At 37.7% G+C, this 18,718-nt stretch overlaps 2 protein-coding genes and 1 pseudogene across 3 annotated transcripts; 2 read left to right on the top strand and 1 right to left on the bottom strand.

Moving 5' to 3' along the window:
* Positions 1-131: 131 nt before the first annotated feature.
* Positions 132-5,238, top strand: LOC101302284. Its single transcript, XM_004304822.1, has 6 exons — positions 132-566; positions 992-1,102; positions 1,209-1,264; positions 1,368-3,116; positions 3,805-3,949; positions 4,475-5,238. The coding sequence occupies exons 2-6, from the start codon at positions 1,000-1,002 to the stop codon at positions 5,119-5,121; spliced, it is 2,700 nt and encodes an 899-aa protein (XP_004304870.1). The 5' UTR covers positions 132-566; positions 992-999; the 3' UTR covers positions 5,122-5,238.
* Positions 5,239-9,984: 4,746 nt separating this feature from the next.
* Positions 9,985-11,209, top strand: LOC101301993 (annotated as a pseudogene). The gene has a single exon (XR_185090.1). The product of XR_185090.1 is annotated as an uncharacterized LOC101301993 (transcript).
* A 3,999-nt stretch (positions 11,210-15,208) lies between these two features.
* LOC101292222 (probable protein disulfide-isomerase A6-like) lies at positions 15,209-18,310 on the bottom strand. Its single transcript, XM_004302202.1, has 11 exons — positions 18,074-18,310; positions 17,511-17,595; positions 17,250-17,347; positions 17,026-17,081; positions 16,774-16,891; positions 16,629-16,656; positions 16,445-16,536; positions 16,169-16,325; positions 15,966-16,090; positions 15,699-15,798; positions 15,209-15,559 (listed from the first exon to the last, which is right to left on the bottom strand). The coding sequence occupies exons 1-11, from the start codon at positions 18,226-18,228 to the stop codon at positions 15,485-15,487; spliced, it is 1,089 nt and encodes a 362-aa protein (XP_004302250.1). The 5' UTR covers positions 18,229-18,310; the 3' UTR covers positions 15,209-15,484.
* Positions 18,311-18,718: the final 408 nt, after the last annotated feature.

Here is an 18,718-nt window from a genome sequence, read left to right as displayed (position 1 = left end):
AGATCTCAAAAGAAAAAAAGAAAAAAGAAAGTTGAAATCTTTGGTACTTTGAGAAGTCTCATCAGCCACTCAAGAGCTCTCATCATCAGAATTTCAGAGAGAGCCACTGTTGTTTCATTTCTGATTCTTTACTCAACTCTGACGTTTCTCTGTTCTTCAAGTTTGAATCTTTCTGTATTTCTTTACTATTTTCTTGGGTCACTCTGTCTCTCACTAGTTACTAAGTTAGGTTCTTTCAGTTTGACTCTTCCCTCAGATTTTTAAAGACCCCAACTTTTTGTTTCTTTACTCTTCCAGATCCTTAATTTCTTGCACCACTTCCCATTGTGCATGTTATTTAGTGCAAAGAGGTAAACCCCAGATAGAGAAAAGAGAGGAACTTGGGTTTTGTGGGGAATGTGGGTTCTTGGATGTGGTTTTAGATTGATTTGGAGGGTACCCATTTGAATAAAGGTGCTTTAATCTTGGTTTCTGATTGTGGGTAGTTTGAGATTTGAGGGATTTGGTGGTTCTGTGAAGTAAAGGAGTGAGCTTTGGAGTTGTGGAAAATGCGGCTTTACATTTAGGTAAGACTTTGACTGAAATGGCTTGTGGTTTGTGCTTTCGTTTTATTTGAGAAGGTCTTGGTGGTTTAATCTGATTTGATTTCTTCCTGCTTTCAACGATGCGGTGCTATGTATGCAAATGTTGAATGTTTATTGTCTATTTCTTTCTGAAATTGGAGCTGTAGGAGTTAATGGGTTCTTTAAGTTATGATAGAGCAATGTAGGTAGTGGTTAGTCTAATTTTGCTGATGAGATTTCACATCTTTTAATAACGAAGTGTTGATATATATTGTTCTTCTTTCAATTTCTTTGCACATTCTTGTTGGGTAGGATATTGTAACTTAAATGTCGAAGCATGGAAAATTGTGGTATAAATTGGAATAGATTCTGTTTACTAACATTGTTTAGTTAAAAGCTTAACATCAAGAACTCCTATGGATTTGCAGATGACAAAATGGAGGTTGAGAAAAAACGTTCAAAAGGAGGGTTTTTCAACTTATTTGATTGGAATGGCAAATCTCGGAAGAAGCTATTCTCCAGCAATTCTGAATCATCTGGTAGGTATCAAATTATGTATATTTGGTTATGTGTCATGCATATTTGTTCTGTAGATGTTTCTTAGTTGATCATGATCATTACTTACATGCCATTTTGACTGTAAAGGATCACAGCAAGGAAAAGAGAATGTAGAGAATTTCTCACAGACCCAGCTCAGTAGGGTAGGAAATGATTCTCTACCCTCATTTTTGTCTTCTTCTTGTGTTCTTTCATGTGGTGTAGTTAATAAGAACTTGTTTTGTTTTAAAATGGTTACCTTTCCAGGCAGAGTTGGATGAGAAAGGAGCAAGTTCAAGTCATAAAGGAAGCGGTGAATGGAATTGTGCTTTGTCGGTGACTAGTGATGAAGGAGGTGGGAGTAGAGCCCCTGGGGTAGTTGCTAGATTAATGGGTCTGGATTCATTGCCAACTACAACGGTTACTGATTCATCTTCTACCTTATCAATTGACTCCCACTCACGTAGAGTACCTCATCATGACAGGGGCAATCCTAATTTGTGGGGTGATTTTTATGCCATGGATTACATGAATATGCCCAACAAGCTGGATAGAGTTTCATGGAATCCTGTAGAATCTAGAGCACAGAGGGTGCAAAACCGGCCAATTGAGAGATTTCAAACAGAAGTCTTGCCTCCAAAATCAGCCAAGTCAATTCCAGTTACTCACCATAAGCTTTTGTCACCTATCAAGACTCCTGGCTTCATCCCAACAAAGAATGCAGCTTACATAATGGAGGCAGCTGCAAAGATGATTGAGGCAAGTCCTAGAGCATCTTCGAAGAGCAAAATGTCATCTATGAGGTCGTCAATTCCCTTGAAAATTCGGGATTTGAAAGAGAAGATGGAAGCTGTGCCTAAAGTATCAAGACCTGAACAGCCCAAGGAACCTAGTGATGCTAAATATGTGAAAGGAAGGCCTGGTTACAAGAGCTATAATGGGTCAGATAATGTACCAGTGCCCAAGGCTTCCGTGGATTCAGAAAAACAGGATTACCATGATATAAGGAATAGGGGTAAAGCAGCATCGCTTGCAGTACAAGCAAAGGCCAATGTTCAGAGGAAGGAAGGTTCCCCTCCTTTCAGTAATAGGAGTTCTACAAACCAGAAGGAACAGAATGAGGTCAAACAAAATGAGTTATCCAAAAGCCGGCAAAGCACACAGAGACCTGTGCATAAGAGAACTTCCACTGTCAGCAACAAAAGCGTGCTCAAGCAGAACAACCAGAAGCAGAACTGTTTATCTAATAAAGATAGAATGACTTCAAAGAATGTGGTCTCTAATCAACCTACAAGAAAATTGAGGCCAACTAATGGGTCTAGTCGGCCAAATAGGACTGTAAATAAGGTTCTTGTAAATTCCGATACTGGATCCAGAAAGATGGGCTCAATGGAAAGTGCTACCGGAAAGGAGTTCTCATTCTCTACAGTTAAGGATGTCTCCGGGAAGATAAGGTCTGCTAGTCAGGACTTTCATTTAGAAGAAATTGTTGCTGATAATGGGTTGATCGGTAAACATGAAAGGTCTGTAAAATGTAATGTTGCAACGGAGGGGTACACCAATTTGTGCACGGATAATAGAAAACAAGACATGGATGTTGTCTCATTTACATTCACGTCGCCCCTGAAAAAATCCATTTCTGAATTGCAGTCGGATGGTCAAGTTGTCAGTATGAGTGATAGATTTTGTATTGATTCATTTAGTAACAATGATCAGCTCTACCCAAAGCATTTTACATTTGCTTCACCTGGGTTGAATGTGATTGGTGGTGATGCTTTGAGTGTTCTTTTGGAACAAAAGCTTCAGGAATTGACATGCAAAGTTGAGTCATCTCAGCGTAACCTGTTCGGTGAAGGGACTTCTGCTAGTTCTTCGTCTAGCTTGCAAGATTTGGTTTCCAGTGAGGTAAGCACCGCATCAAGAGGCAAGAAGTTTGAACTTGGTTTGCTCAGAGATAATGTTGATGGCGCAGCGGACTTCGGTTCCTTATTGGCTAATGCAAACCAGAAGTTGCAGGTTTGTTTCTGTTGTGTCTAAATTTTGATACTACTACTTTCTAATTGTTAATGATCTTGAATCATGATCTCTACCCTTGTTTTTTCTAAAGTGATATAGGACTTTAAGGTATTTCAGAGGACTTAAATGGCTTCTACAAAGATTTTAAAAGATGGTTTTCCTTAAACCCAGAAACTAATTTGTTGTGCTAATATAATAATAAACAGTGACAAACTCAATGTTGTTGCTAAGATTGGTTCTGTTAACTTGAACTAATTGTTTAGAATGTTGAGGAATATTTGGGTTGTGGTAGGCAATTAGGCATGCACATGATGCAATCGCTTAAACAAAAATAGACCATTCTGACTAGATTAGGTATTGGGGACCAGACTGTAATGCAATTATTTTATGCCAAACTAGAATCGTATATATCTTTTAAATATGAAAACATACTTCACTGGTCGAGGTTCTCTACTAAAGTTCAAATGGTCCTATACAGTACGAAGATGTTTAAAGGTGAAGTTGGGCAATTAGTTTTAGTTTTAGTATTAATAATCTTCATTTGATAAACAAGTTTTGCTGAAGGATATACTATTCCACTTGGCTTCAATCATCTTTCATTTTAACCGCCATCCATCAAAGAATGAGTTATCATATTTTGAGTTTGCATCATGAGACACTAATCAAGTTCTTTTTTTAACGATTTCAGGGACCAGAAGGGACGGATGAACGCAGCAGTAGCAGCAAAAATAGTGTACCTGGAAAGGATTTTGATTATCAACTTGACCCAATTTCAGTTTTTGAACCCTCATTTGAGAGTGGAAGCTTCACAGATAACAGAAGCAGTGCCAATGGTAGATTTACTCTTCCTTATCATTTTCCCTTCAGTATACATTCATAAAAATAAGTGTCATATTAAAGAAAATAAATGCCGTTTCAGTAGTCATCCATAAAAATGTGTCGTGTCAAAGAAAAAGTTAACTTTTTGGCTGAAATAGCTCCAGTGTCATATAGGTTTCAAGTAGCATCAAAGAACCACGAACCTAGTTGACCAGATAAAATAGGGCAGGAATCTGTGAGATTCATATTGGGGACAAAGTTATTCATATAGTATGCAATATAGACCCTCTCATTAATGGATAGGGTAGGATTCACTACAGAGTTTTTGTGGAAGAACATCAATTGTGCACAGTTGTAAAATGTCTTGCCAGTTCAGATTTTTGGAAAAATTAAGCCTATAGTATAATTAGATAAGACAGGCTTAGTGGAAGCTATTATGTGTGGTCCGCATATGTTATAATGCCTTGAAATATCACATGCACTTCAGACAGAAAGAATGAAAGATGACTGAACATGTGTATTATGCTATCCATCTACAGGAAGTGAGAGTGAGAGGTGCTCATTTGCTCAAGCTCAAGATCAATTCAATTTATTCTCCTCATTTGAAATCCAACCATCATATAGTGTTTCCGAGTTATCTGACTTGGCCTCCACTTGGGAAGTGAGTGGAAAAAATACGAGTAGAGTATATGGTTTTCATTCTCCCAATCAATCATACGATTGGGAACTAGAATATGTTCAGTACATACTTAGCAAGGTGGACTTAGTGCTTGAAGATTTTGCATTGGGTGATATCGACCATGTAATTTCCCCGAATCTGTTTGATGTTTTACACTATCAAGAAGAGTATCCAAAGCTCCAGCAGAAGCTTTTGTTTGACAGTGTAAACGATAGCCTGCGCAACAGATGCAAACAAATTGTTGTTGGAAGCAGGAAAGCATGGGATCAATGGGAGACATTGTCGCAGAGGAAGGAATCGTTGGCTGATGAACTGTATAAAGAGATTTCGGTTTGGAGAAACATGGGGGACTTGATGGCCGATGAACTTGTCGACAAGGACATGAGCACTCAGCGGGGGAGATGGCTCGACTTTGAGATTGAAGCATTTGAGGAAGGTGTAGAGATTGAGAAGGGAATACTAAGTTCTTTAGTAGATGAATTAGTGTCTGATTTTCTGCTGTATTAGTCCCTCCTAAGGTGACCTACTATGAAGTTCATTGGAATGTAACATAGCAGGTTAAATAATTTACCTGCGGTGGATAATGTATGATAATCTTTTTAATGATCTAATTATCATTATGTCACTGTTCTCTCTAACCTATGAGAATCTACAGCACATTATTATGTATATGGTGTAATTTCAGTACCCCCCGGAGTAGAACATCTTAACATTCTACTGCTAGTTATGCGAGGGGTATATACCTTACTCCAAAAGCACTGGTCTGATAAAGCCTTCATATTTATTATGACTGCTGCACCCTGCAATGTCTATGGGATACAAGGTTGTGAAGTTAGCCAAGTTACTACACAAAAGATTCTATCTTTAACCTCTCAGAAACCTAACCTTTTGAGGATCCTGGGGTTGTTAGGAATAGTAAATTAGACTGTTGTCTGTTGTCAGGACCTTTCACCTCATCAATGAACCATGTGATTCAAGTACTTTCAAGCTTTGCATGGTACCAATCTGACCTCTGGCCAGTGAAGGGTCCAATACTGCTCAGATTAGAAATTGACTTGTAATGTAAAGTAATTACCAACGTAAAAAAGGGTAGAGGAAAATCTGTCATAGCCTCCAAGACCAAGGCATTTACCCCAAATGAAAAATCTCCAATAACAAGAGCAAGTAAACATTTGGGGGAGAAGTGAACAAACTTCAACCCAGAAACTTGTTCCCTTAGTTCTTTAACTAAAAACAGAAGCAACTGAACCAGAAATATGTGCATTGCAATTTTATTGGGTCAGAGAAGCAGAGGTGTGTAACTAGAAGGATCTAGTTAAACCAATTGAAAACGAAATGTCATAACGTCCAAGTACATTACCTCCTTGAGGGAGACAAGGCCATCTGTACAAGTGAATAGCAGCAGCTTTGTCCTAATAAGTTTACCATATTGAAGATGCCTATTAATTAGTTGGGTTGCAGGACAGTAACTTCTCATTTATACCATAACATAAAATAAGACCTAAGCTTTATATAGCAAACACAGACAAGCATTTATGTGGTTGCTATAACAACAGAACAACTAATGTACTGAGTGGTTGGTAATAACCCACAAAAGAGCCAGACACTGCATTTAGTGAACACTGCAAAACCATGCACAGTACAATCTCAATAACCCAAAATAGTTCTCTTTTTTTCTTCTTTAATAATATCTCCTCAGAATAGATTTTCCAAATCTATGAAGCTGAAATAGATTGGAATCAAATTGGTCATTATTTACTTTTAGATTAGAATTTATTTAAGGAAGACTTGGGCAAGGAAGAGATTTTCCAAATCTTAACAAATCAAATACCACAATAGATACATATGATACTAGAAAAAGTTCCATTTTATGCCTCTACTGATATTTCAGTTGAACCATTTCTCTTGAACATTTGAAGCATTTCTGATAAAAACCAAAACACGTAGAGAGGATCTAGACCCCATCATAAAGAATCTATCGTCTTGATTATCATGTGTCACCAAAAAGCTTACAAAGGCACATCAAGATGGTTATTCAAGTGGGGGCCTTTCTGCTTCTTTGAGTGACTCCTCCTGCATTTCTGTTCTGGATTCAAACAAAAGAGTTCATATCAGTGATTGCTTCATTTTCATTGAAGTAGTGCCTAACAAAGCCTACACCTTTATAAAGCTGAAGCTACAACCACCATGAATTGCTGGATTTGCTGGTATGGAAATTCATGGATGCCAAAAGTCGATTGTTTGCAAGACCCTTATGTTATAACCCCCTAATGATGATGATAGTTGATAATTATATTCATGGATGTCATTTAATGGCTCATTGACTAGAAGCTTGTGGATGTAAAAAATAACATTTTTGTGATTTATGTACAGTAACCCAAGATTCACATTTCTCAGAAAACATATCATGTGCAGGTTTGGCTAAACCCACATGGTGGTTGCTCAACTCTTTTGTCAAAACTAGATTGGTTCTCATTTCTTTGTCTATCCTTCCATACTCTTTCAGCCTGGTGGGTGGTTCAATGGTCTAGCCTTGAATCTGATACTGGTTTTGTAATGTGGTCATATCACCAAAGCAAAGATGCATCTCCCACTAGTTACTGCATTCCACCATTGCATTTCACTTTTAAATTTTAACTAAATGGTAGCACAAACAAAACAAGAAACTGTGACAGTGAAACCTAGTTTTTCTACAATGCTATCATTCTTTGTCTAATCTGTTGGAGATTCTTCTATACAGTCTTTTCCTGATTCCAAATTATTGTGTTGGTTCTCCTCTCTTAACCCCAAGAACACCATTGCACAATAGGTTGAGGAGTAGTTTCTGGCTTTTCTCCATATTTCAACCAAAAAAATATAAACGTGCACCTCTCTCCAGTCTCTTCCATACCAGATAGATATGGCCAATGCTGATATTCTGTCATCTTCTTCTCTCTCTTAACCAATATTCTTATTTCTTGGGTAGAGGGAAATCTGAAAAGAGACCCCATCAAACAATGTTTACAGATTACTATGCTAACTAGGATATTTATATTTCTTCATTCTGATTAGCATATTATACTTTAACCATAGGGCTTACTTGTTAAATACAAGTGCTTAGTTTAGTAATCACAAATGGAGGATATAGATGCAGAACCCTAGCCTTGGAATAGCTGCCCAAAAGTTAGGATCCTATGAAGAGAGCTATATGCCTTGTATTTGGAGAGCAAAGGGTAATGTCCAAAACCCTTTCTGTGTTATTATACTACCCTTATTATAATCTCAAAACTAAGGCACCACCTCACCAGAAAACAAAATGTGGACAATTCAATAACATGTTTAAAGGAGATGAAGAACAATAAAGAAACTGGGTCATTGATCTCAAAGACAATCCGACGGCCATGGCCAGAACTTTAACCTCTCTGTGTTTTGTAGGTAAAAGGATTAAAGAGGGGGAGAAGAGGTAGGAGAGGAGAACAAGCAAAGATAGGAGTAAATATTAATATAAATGTGCAGCCATGTCTGGTGTCTCTGCCTCTAGAAAATTTATTAATGTGTGTTCTGTAGAGGTTGAGCTCCACTTTCTCATTTTCCCAAGTCGATCTCTTTTCTTCTCTCAATAAGGGTTTTCCCTTTCGATTCTTTCCATGATAATTGATCCCCTGATTACATTTCTTGTCTCTTAAACAACCTCAAAACAACCATCTTTCAGGTAGAAATCTCATGTCAGTTCCGTGAAGATTTACATTAGTTCGATCTATATTTGTTGATGAGATTGATTTTACTTCAAAAATTATATCTTTCGGACGCAACGATTATATTTGTTTCGCTTGCACAACTGATTGTAATTTCATTTATAACATGTGGTCGAAGATACAAATTATATGTCTTGATTGTATCTAAAGAAACCTCCACTGGATAATTGAGTGTAACAAAACATTATAAATTGAAAATGCATGCTCTTCAACTTGAGATAGGTTTAGAAGCTAGGATTTGCAGGAGTTGACTTTTTTTTTTTCTCTGTTCTTTTTTCTTTGTTTTGCTGAATCTGTTGGTAGTTATCATTGACTATATAGTTTATTAAGCACTTGAGAATAACTAACACCAATGAAAGAGTAAAAAAATATAGTTTACCAGAAAAATAAGAAAGAAAAAAAGTCAAGAATTTCAAAGTGAATGTATTGGACTTGAGATATGTACAGTATCTGGGTAGATGTATTTCTACAAATTAGTATTCGTAACGGTTAATATATTCTGACATAGACATGCAATCAGTGCTTACAACACCAATAGGAATTTAGGGAAACGGTTTGAACAAAAAAAAAAAAATCTCACCATATTCTAAACAAGGATATGAAATTCATGAAGTCCTAAACAAGGACACATTTCAACCCCTGAAGAAAATGACGCCCATTCTAACTCTTGTCCAACTATACGTAGTAATCCTTCATACTTTAGAGTCTAGAAGGATTGAGAAACATGTAGAGAATGACTTGTATATTTTTCTAGTTTACAAGAATATTAGTTGAACCTTATATTGACAATGATGTGTTTATTTTTCTTATTTTCGCTTTCAAGAAATGAGCTTATCCGGAAAAGAAGTAATTCATTCACATGTAATATTCAATTGAAATTTTCAATGGTGTCAAATATTAGGTGATTAAGAAGCAACTAAGAATTAGAGATTCAGATTACATGTTCTGATAGATAGAATGTCAATGCATCACAAATAAAATATAAAAAAGACAAGATGCAGAATCTTGAACGAATAAGAATCAAAATAAAATGAGAGCGATAAAGGCGGAACATCTTACATTTAAAAGCTGATCATTTATTCGTCTCGTGAATATGAGATTTGATTAACAAAACGACATGTTTTAAACGTCGTTTCTTTTCGTTATACAAAATTAACAACAATACGGTTAGATATGATATAATTCGGCTTTCCGGTTCTCTACCAAACACTTTAAAAAATTAATGACAAAACTAATGATAACTATGTTTCTCTTAATCAACTTCCAATTATTAGCAAAACCAGATGGCTTAGTGGTCCACAATCCTTCCCAATGTTTTCACAATTTGGTGTCAAAATATTGACTGCTACTTCAGTTTAGGAATTCCAGAAAGCTCACCCTCACTGTCTCACTCTAAATGAAACATTTCATTTCAATTTCTTTTATTTTTGGTTAATTTATGACTGATGTGGCTGTCAAGTTAATTTACAGTTAAATTCCTTAATTAAAAACATCAAAATGATTAGACCCCTAGTACGGACGTTAAGAAGACTCATGGCAATAACGTAAATAAACACCAACTCCAGGGCCCATTCCCACCACCCACTCTCCCTACTATATTTTCAGACCCTCTGTCCTGCTTCTTCTGCTCAGCTCAACAAACCAAGCTCTCTCCAGCACAGAAAATTATGGAGCTCAAACCAACCTCCAACAATGGCCAAACCTCAACCCCTGAGAATGAGCCTAACCCTAGCAATGGCGAAACCCACGACCCCCATTTCTTCTACGAAGACATTGACAGCAACTGCTCCACTCCTTACGTCAGCGCTCCCTCCAGCCCCGGCCGCGGCCCCATCTCCGGTTTCTTCTACAGTGCACCGGCGAGCCCAATGCACTTTGTGCTCTCTTCCGCTTCGATGAACAATCACAACTCTTCTTGTTTTGATACTTCCGCGTCGGAGTTCGAGTTCTCAGCTCGATTCGGGTCCGGTGGATCTAGTGCCACCGGGCCGATGAGCTCCGCGGATGAGTTGTTCTTGGATGGAAAGATCCGGCCAATGAAGCTGTCGACCCACCTGGAGCAGCCGCAGGCGCCGCTGCTCGATCTGCAAGGTGTCAATGAGGAAAATGGTGTCGAGGTGTTCGAGTTCGGGCCGATGAGGGGGAGGGATCTGAGGTTTAGGGACAAGTCGCTGCGGAGGAGGACTAGATCCATGTCGCCGATGAGAAACATGCCTTTCGGGTGCGAGATTTACGGCGATAATGAAATCAGTACTGATCATTCTTGTTTTGATAAAGATCCAGAGCATGGCGAGTTGGGGAAGAAGGCGGAGAATGGCGAGGAGGAGGAGGAAGTTGGGAGCTTGGAGACTACTCCTTCGGTTTCGGCCTCGTCTTCGAGGTCGTCCTCAGCTGGAAGAAACTCGAAACGATGGGTGTTTCTGAAGGATTTTCTTCACAGGAGTAAAAGTGAAGGAAGAAGCAACAACAAATTCTGGGCCACAATCTCATTCTCTGGAAGTGGCAAAGAGAAGAAGACAATGAAGAGTGGGAGTCAAAATAAGGAGGGTTTGAGTTTGGGCCCGGAGCCGGCGACTCAGAAGGCCAAGGCGGCAATTGGGTCTGCTTCAGGGAAGAAGCCGGTGGCCGGAAAGCCAGCCAATGGAGTAGGGAAGAGGAGGATGGTGCCGTCGCTTCATGAGCTGCATTACACTGCTAATAGAGCTCAGGCGGAGGAAATGAGGAAGAAGACTTACTTGCCCTACAGGCAAGGATTGCTTGGATGCTTGGGTTTTAGCTCGAAGGGGTATGGAGCTGCCATGAGTACTGGGTTTGCCAGAGCACTAAACCCAGTCTCTTCAAGGTAAAAACTAGTCGGTTAAAAAGTTAAAAACTCTATCTTTTGGAAGGAAGTGTATAGATTGTCTTTTTTAACTTCATGGTGAGGATTAATTATGTGATCCTCTTGATGGGTTAGCTCTTAAAGGATCTCTCTTCTGTCTGAAAGAGAGGATCTGCAGTAGTAGTAGTAGAGTAGTTTGTCTGTATTTGAAGGGGGGGTTGTGATGAAAATGGTTGGGATAATTCTTTTATTCCCAGCAACAATGTGTAACAACCTTTGCCCTCGCACTGTAAATTATTCTCTAGCACTGTCGCTCTGGTTATGATGATGGTAGCAATCCAATCTATATATGATGATGATTATGAATCTCTTACTTTTGTTTTGGATACTTTTACTGAATCTGAATCTGAATCACCCAGACTGAGATGATCTACCGCATGATCTACTTGATATTGCTTACCCTGCATCTTATGTTAGTACAAAAGATGTGGTCAGCTAGATGATAAACTAGATATGGTACAGATTTACATACGGTTGTAATTGTACTACGTATTAAGGTTGTTAATGACTTTATGTTAAAACTTTTTTAACTTATGCTTAATCTATGGAGTTGGGCCATGGATTTATTCATGTTTAGATTGGTTCATTGTATAGGACACATCGCAAACAATGACGGATCATTGAGAAGAGTTTTGTTTACTTCGGAGGCCCGTAAAGCGACTAATCAACGATTCTCGATGTTGAAATTTCATTACTTTGGAGGCTCAGACAGTAACTAATCAGTGACTCAGTTCTGGAGTTCCATTACTTGAATTTTCTGAACACAAACCAAATTGAGGATAATGTCAATGAGGAATAGGTTCTTGTTTATGGGGATTAATTGTAGTATTACGTAAATGATTTATATGGAAAATGAATGATGGTGATTAAGAACATGGCCATGAGATGATGTTGGGAACTTGGGATATTTGCATTGTAGTTGGGATTTTGAGGTGACCCAACTTGCTTTTTTGATGATGTTGCTTGTTTGGGAACTCTAGAAAGCGAACTTGTCCTAGGAGCATCATTTCTCCTTTTTATCTTTACAATTACACCTAAGAGCTAAGAACAAGGTAGATTTAATTGAAGAAATGGACTTTGCTAGTGTAATTGAAATCTTAATTCACAAAGAGGGACAAGGTGCTTCCTTCACATAGACATAAAGGAGGAGTTTCAGATTATGAGACATTCTCATGAACTTTGTTTCATGTATGTATCTTTTCCTACTCATAATAATTAAGATCCCTCATATTACCTCTTTTTGGATGCTTCTTTGTGGAATTTAATTATTAGAAATCTAAGTGACCCCATGAATTGGCAAATTATTCAAGATGAGATTAATGTATCTTAGTATTCACAATCCATATCGAGGAAGACAAGAAGAAGTTACCGATAACAACATAAATGTTCATCTGATCAGTTATTGATTAAAAAAATTATGCTAAACTATTACCGGATGTTATCATTTTCTCCTGATACCAAATTCGGATTCAACGTCGAACGTTACCAAAACAATCCATCAACTTCTCATGTCACCGATGCAATTTACTTGGATCAAAAACATAATGTTTGGATGTAAAATAGATTATGAATTGGATACTCAAAACAAGATTTTGAATTAGATGCTCAAAGTCTTTAGGGAAATAATATTGAGGAGTAGTGTAATGATGGAAAATCTTGACAACTAATAAGTATGTGATCTGATTTGAGGACCCGAAGTCCATTTACTATGCTGGGGTCTTCAGTCCGGAGAAAACATCAGCAAAAATCCCATCATGGTCCCCCAGGTTCATTATTGCTCATGGGCGCTCATTATCCAGATTTTAATTTATGCTGTGTATGATTATGATCACATAAGAAGCATATAGAGTTGTACATGAAGCATCTATTTGAAACACAAAATTCCACACAAGTAGTTGAATTCCTTTGCATTTGTTTCAGAAGTTTGGGCAGCTTCCTCATACATCTGGTTGTTACCCCAAATGGTCCCAAACCCCCACCTTCATCATGAATCGTATCCCATGGATGTTCTTGCTTTTTATAGCTTTGAATCTATGTGGGATATATATGGATGGTATATTCACGGTCTTCTTCAGTTGGATTTAGTGAAATTGTATGTAGTAAATCATATTTCAGAATATTATGTAACATAAATCATTCTCTGTTATTGTTTTTATGAATATATGATATATCGTATATTGTGGATTTCAATATTTTAGATTGAATGAATAAGTATATCATATTCTAAAATACCATATAATACCAAAAGATACACATGAGAGTGACTTGGAAAGTCTCTATATGTAACATAAATCATTTTCATTGATGTTCTTGCTTTTATGAATCTATGGTATATCGCATATCGTGGATTTGGATATTTTAGGTCAAATGAATAAGTATATCATATTCCGAAATACTATATAATGCGTGGTCTATAGATGAATACTTCTTACTCTTATAACTAAAATGGGTTATACTTTGTACTATTATGTAGATGTAACGAGAGGGGTACCAAAGCATTGTAGCCTTATCAAATAACTTTATCGAGTGAAAGAAAGTTATAATATGAGTAGACAATGACCTATCCGACGGCTCTGAACTTTAAAGTTTCAATACTTCATGATACTACTAGTGTTGGGAAATTGATCCCCCACCACACAAGTGCTAGAAATTAGATAGAAATGAGAAATAAACAAGCCAAGAAGAACACAAGATTTAACGAGGTTCGGTCAATATCTTTGCTTATGTCATCAGAGAGTATCACCTTCACTAGTGAGATAATTACACAAATACACGATTACACCGCTCAAGTTTATACCCAACCCAAACCCTTGTATCTAGAAAGATACCACTTGTACACCTTATCTCAACCTAGAAGATTACTCTACCCCAAAAGTTATTCGCACTCTTAAACACAACTCAACCTATTTTCTATGCATGAAGATCCTTAGAGTTACTCTCTTACTCTCCTTCCTTGCTTCAACACAAACTTCACATTTTTATAACCTTTGATAGAAGTCTCTAGAGTTACTCTATCAATGCTCATTCATGACCATGACCAAACTTTCCATCTTCCCCATTATATTCATGTAACTCCCTAGGAAGACTAAGAAGTAACTCATGAATTTAACAATACATTAATTCTTAATACATTTACTTAACTATGCATCAATTCCATGCATAACTTATCATTATGAATGCACAAATCAATAACTTTATGCATTCATGCCATGCATAATTTATCACCATAAATGCATAATCTAATAACTCTATGCGTTCATGTCATGCATAATATGTTCAACATGGAGAGATAGATACTAAACCCAACAAATAGAACTCGCCTAGCGCACGTGAACATATTGATACACTAATGGTACGTTTGTTACACGGGACGGTTTAAGTAGACTAGTTCGACGTTTTAGTGGTAAACTAGCTCCAATGGAACTCTTTCTATGTCAAAACCAGTGTAGCATTATAACTCTGTAACAGCCAAAACGGCCATGAGTTTATCTAGATGCCATCACCTACTGCCGGGATGGTTCACTGGTCACCCCACACTTCTGATAGGAAAAGGCAAACACCAATGGAAAGATAAAACTTTCTGACAAGCCAGTTAAGTTTCGAAAGAAAGGTGTTGGGATTACCTCTTATATACTTCATGCCTCCTAATATATGAAGGTCTGAACGGGGCATTCCTCATCACTTTGCTTTGTTCCTTTCCACTTCCAAATAATGACTCACATGAATCTCAAAAGAGGCCACTGCCCGCACAGAAGAAATTGTGGTGCCACCCACGTTTTCTGACTGAGATGTCGAGTGGTCACTACTGTTCCAAACGTTACAGAGAATCCTATTCTCGATTCTCTACAAGTACCAGAGTAGTAGTCCTGTAACTTTGGGTTGTGTTAAAGCTCTAGTTCTAATGCTTGTTGCGATTTTTTTTTTTTGGTACCGTCTGATCATGTAAATCATCAAAGACCTAACGGTCCAGGGCAGTCCGATTGAAGAAGACATGACATTCAAGAAGAAACAAGTAATTGCAGTGTCCTTAGTTCATAAGATATTGTGGATGCAGAAACACTAAATTATTGTTAACATATGGCTAGTGGATCTCTTCTACGAATAATAGACTCGAAGCGCAAAAATGTTTAGTCAAAACATGTGCCTCGAGAGTACATCGGAAACACTATCTCATCGAAGACGATCAGGAGTTGGGAGATGACTTCCCCCAAACAATGGTTACAGAGCCCTTCCCTGGAAGAAATGAAGTGCCTCCTTATGAAGATGAAGAAAAGGTGTATAGAACGTTCTTCTTGAGAGTGAACTCATCGGCCTTTGTTGGGTTGACAGACTGCATTAACAAAAGAAACAAAGGTGAAGCAAGTTCAGATCAGTCTTTGCATGCCATTTAAAACACAGTAACAATAATGACATTGATCATAAGTCGTAACAAATGCAATGCATTGTAATTTCCTATGTAAGGATCAGACCTTTTCGAGAATGCGTTCAAGACGCTGAATTTCGTTCTTTGCATAGTCACCACCTTTTGCCAAAGACTTCTTGGCAGCATTCAAGTAGATCTTACCGTATCTGAAATTTAAACAGAAAGGTAAGTAAACTTGTGATCAGAAAATCAACTTAGAATACAAACTAAGATAACCATTAAAAAGATTCACTGGCTGATAGCCCTGGGTTCATATTCATTGAAGTAATGTGCAAAAAAGAATCTTATCAAAATAGGGAGTGATTGTGTTGACCTTGCAGAAGAACCCTCAAGCTTTCCAACTTCCTCTTCGATTTTGGAAACAATTGCTTTCTTCTCCTCACCGCTAGCTTTCACAAATTCCTTCACTAACTCTTCCAAACTTGCGACTATACCAGCCTGCATAAGAGAAGATAATTGATAAGAAAATGACACTATCCTGATGAGGTATGTTCATCACTCTAAAATGGTACTAACTTTGGAAGTAAGTTGCCCTTTCGCATCTCTGCTAGTGCCACATTTCTCATTGATGAAATTTACAAAATCTTCCAAATCTCTGCCTCCACCATACTCTTCACCATCCTTGTTGCCCTTTGGGAAAAATTTCAATGTAGGATATCCACTCACTCCATACCTGCACAGGATTTTGCATCAGGCCATGAATTTATCCCTCTACAACTCATATGTCTTTTGAACATAAATCCTCAATCATATTTTGTGCTGTAAAAATGTACCAAAGTACAATAAACTCACTTCTCAGCGATATCCTTGTATTTGTCAGCATCAAGGTTAGCGATCACTACATCTCCATCCAACTTAAATGCTGCTGCAACCTTCTCATAAGTCTGGTAGAACACAGATGTTAACATGTCAGGTTTTGTTCCGGCGCTGGATAGGGTTGCAAAAACGAAAACAGTGAGTAGCAAAATACACTTACAGGAGCAAGGGATTTGCAGTGTCCGCACCTGCAACAAAGATAAAGAGGGGAAACAAGTGAACATTTGTTTTAGAGATGCAAACTTCCAATTAAATTTCAACAAGGTATCAACATCATCAAAGAAAACTCAAAGACATGATCTTACCATGGTGCATAAAACTCCACCAGTACATCTTTTGTTTTGTCCAAGACAACCTCATCAAAATTATCCTGTGTAAGTACCACAACACTGGATGGAATTGCAGCTATTTTCACATTGGTCCCTGTTTGCAACGATATATTATAAGATCAATCACAATCTGGGGAATATGAACCATTATCCTTTGCAAATTAGAATGGGAAAAAAATGGTAACATCCTCCAAGGAATCGATTAACTAATTTAGTACAAGCTATTACCTGCTTCCTTATTCACATACTCAACAAGAGCTTCTGAAGTACGGGCACCTTCATACCTAATACATATATAACTCGATCAGGAAGAGTCTACCACAGCATTATTAACATCTATAAGGATGGTGAAACATACAACATGCACTGATTCAGAATGGATGGCAAAACTATCCAACAGGAAACTTGCTGCTTACTTTTCATAATGAACTAAACTAGGGATAGGCACTCACTTTTTGGGTTCTAATGATCCTTTCGGGAACCACTGAATTGTGGGGTAACCGGAAACTCCAAACTTGCCACAGACACTCTTGTGCTCATCACAGTCCACCTATTGAGAACCATTAAATGAAGTGATCAGTTACTGATAACTCAAAAGGCAGCTCAAAATCTGGTGTAAAGCACAAGATGAATCCACCAAGACACAACTTTACAGGACAGTAGCACAAAGATTATCACACTCAAAAGCTGAAATCAGGACACAAAGAAGTTACCTTTGCGATCAAAACAGACTTTGCTTTCTTGAAACTTGCGCCTAGCTTCTCATACTCCGGAGCAAGCTTCTTACAATGCCCACACCTGCAATGCGAAATAACAAACAACAGCATAAACAATCAAATTTGTTGCACGAAACATAACGCATCGGAAGGAAATGATGCAATTTAAAGCCTGAGCAGAGTAACTACTTGAAATCAAAACGCTAATCGCATACATGAAGTAGCATCATTTCAATTTCCACAAGATTAAGAAATCGAACACTATAATGATAGCTAGATCTAGAATTCCGAATTCGCTCTTCACAGATCTCCAACCGATCAAGCTCAGATTAATCAAAACCTATATCAGTCGCACGTATCTAATTTCCAATCATCATTCGACTAAATCAAGCAACGAAATTCAAATCATTCTGATTCTCACACTAAGCTAAACTAATCTCCTAGTGATTTAGATTCATCCAGATCAATAATACATAGACCTGATCGTTGTAAAACTAGAGCAGCTAAATTTGACGATTAAGAATCGAATAAGTGAAATCGAAGAGTGAGAGAGAGATTACCAGGGAGCGTAGAACTCGACGAGAGCAGGGCGATCTTGACCGACCTCCTTCTCGAAGTTGTCGTCGGTCAGCACGACGACGTCGTCTGCGAAAACCGATGAGACGAAGAGCAGAGCTAGGGCTCCGATTGCGAACAGAGTCTTGTTTGAGCTCATCGTTCTGATTATTCCTGCTTCTTTGTTTCTGAGGAGTCCCTGTGCTGTTTCCCTGCTCTGTTTTTATATTCATCTACTTACCAACTCCAATTTTGGTTTTTCTTCTTTAAAAAAATGAAAGAAAAAATTGGAAAAATAAAAATAAAAATAGAAATTAGCTTTTTCTAACGTAAAGTGGAAGGTACTCTCTGTACGAAAACAAAAGTGGAGGTATATTCCACCTAATGTTCATCACCCAAATTCAAATTTCTGTTTAACTGTGGTGTGATATTGTTATTACAATTTACGAAACACTATTTATATCGTAATTCAACAACAGATGAAAAATAACGAATAAACTCACACAAATATTGTATCACTTTTAGAATGAACTTGAGTTACAACGTGAAATTAATCCGACAAAATAGAATAGCAAAAATATGAGAATGAGAGCACACATTTACCTGGGTTGCAAGTTACTGCCCCAATAAATTTTGGTCATGCATTTCAC

This window comes from Fragaria vesca, linkage group LG6 (assembly GCF_000184155.1).
Source record: "Fragaria vesca subsp. vesca linkage group LG6, FraVesHawaii_1.0, whole genome shotgun sequence".
Lineage (NCBI taxonomy): Eukaryota > Viridiplantae > Streptophyta > Magnoliopsida > Rosales > Rosaceae > Fragaria > Fragaria vesca.
The sequence above is the reverse complement of the archived record's forward strand: the minus strand, read 5'-3'. Positions and strand labels throughout refer to the sequence as shown.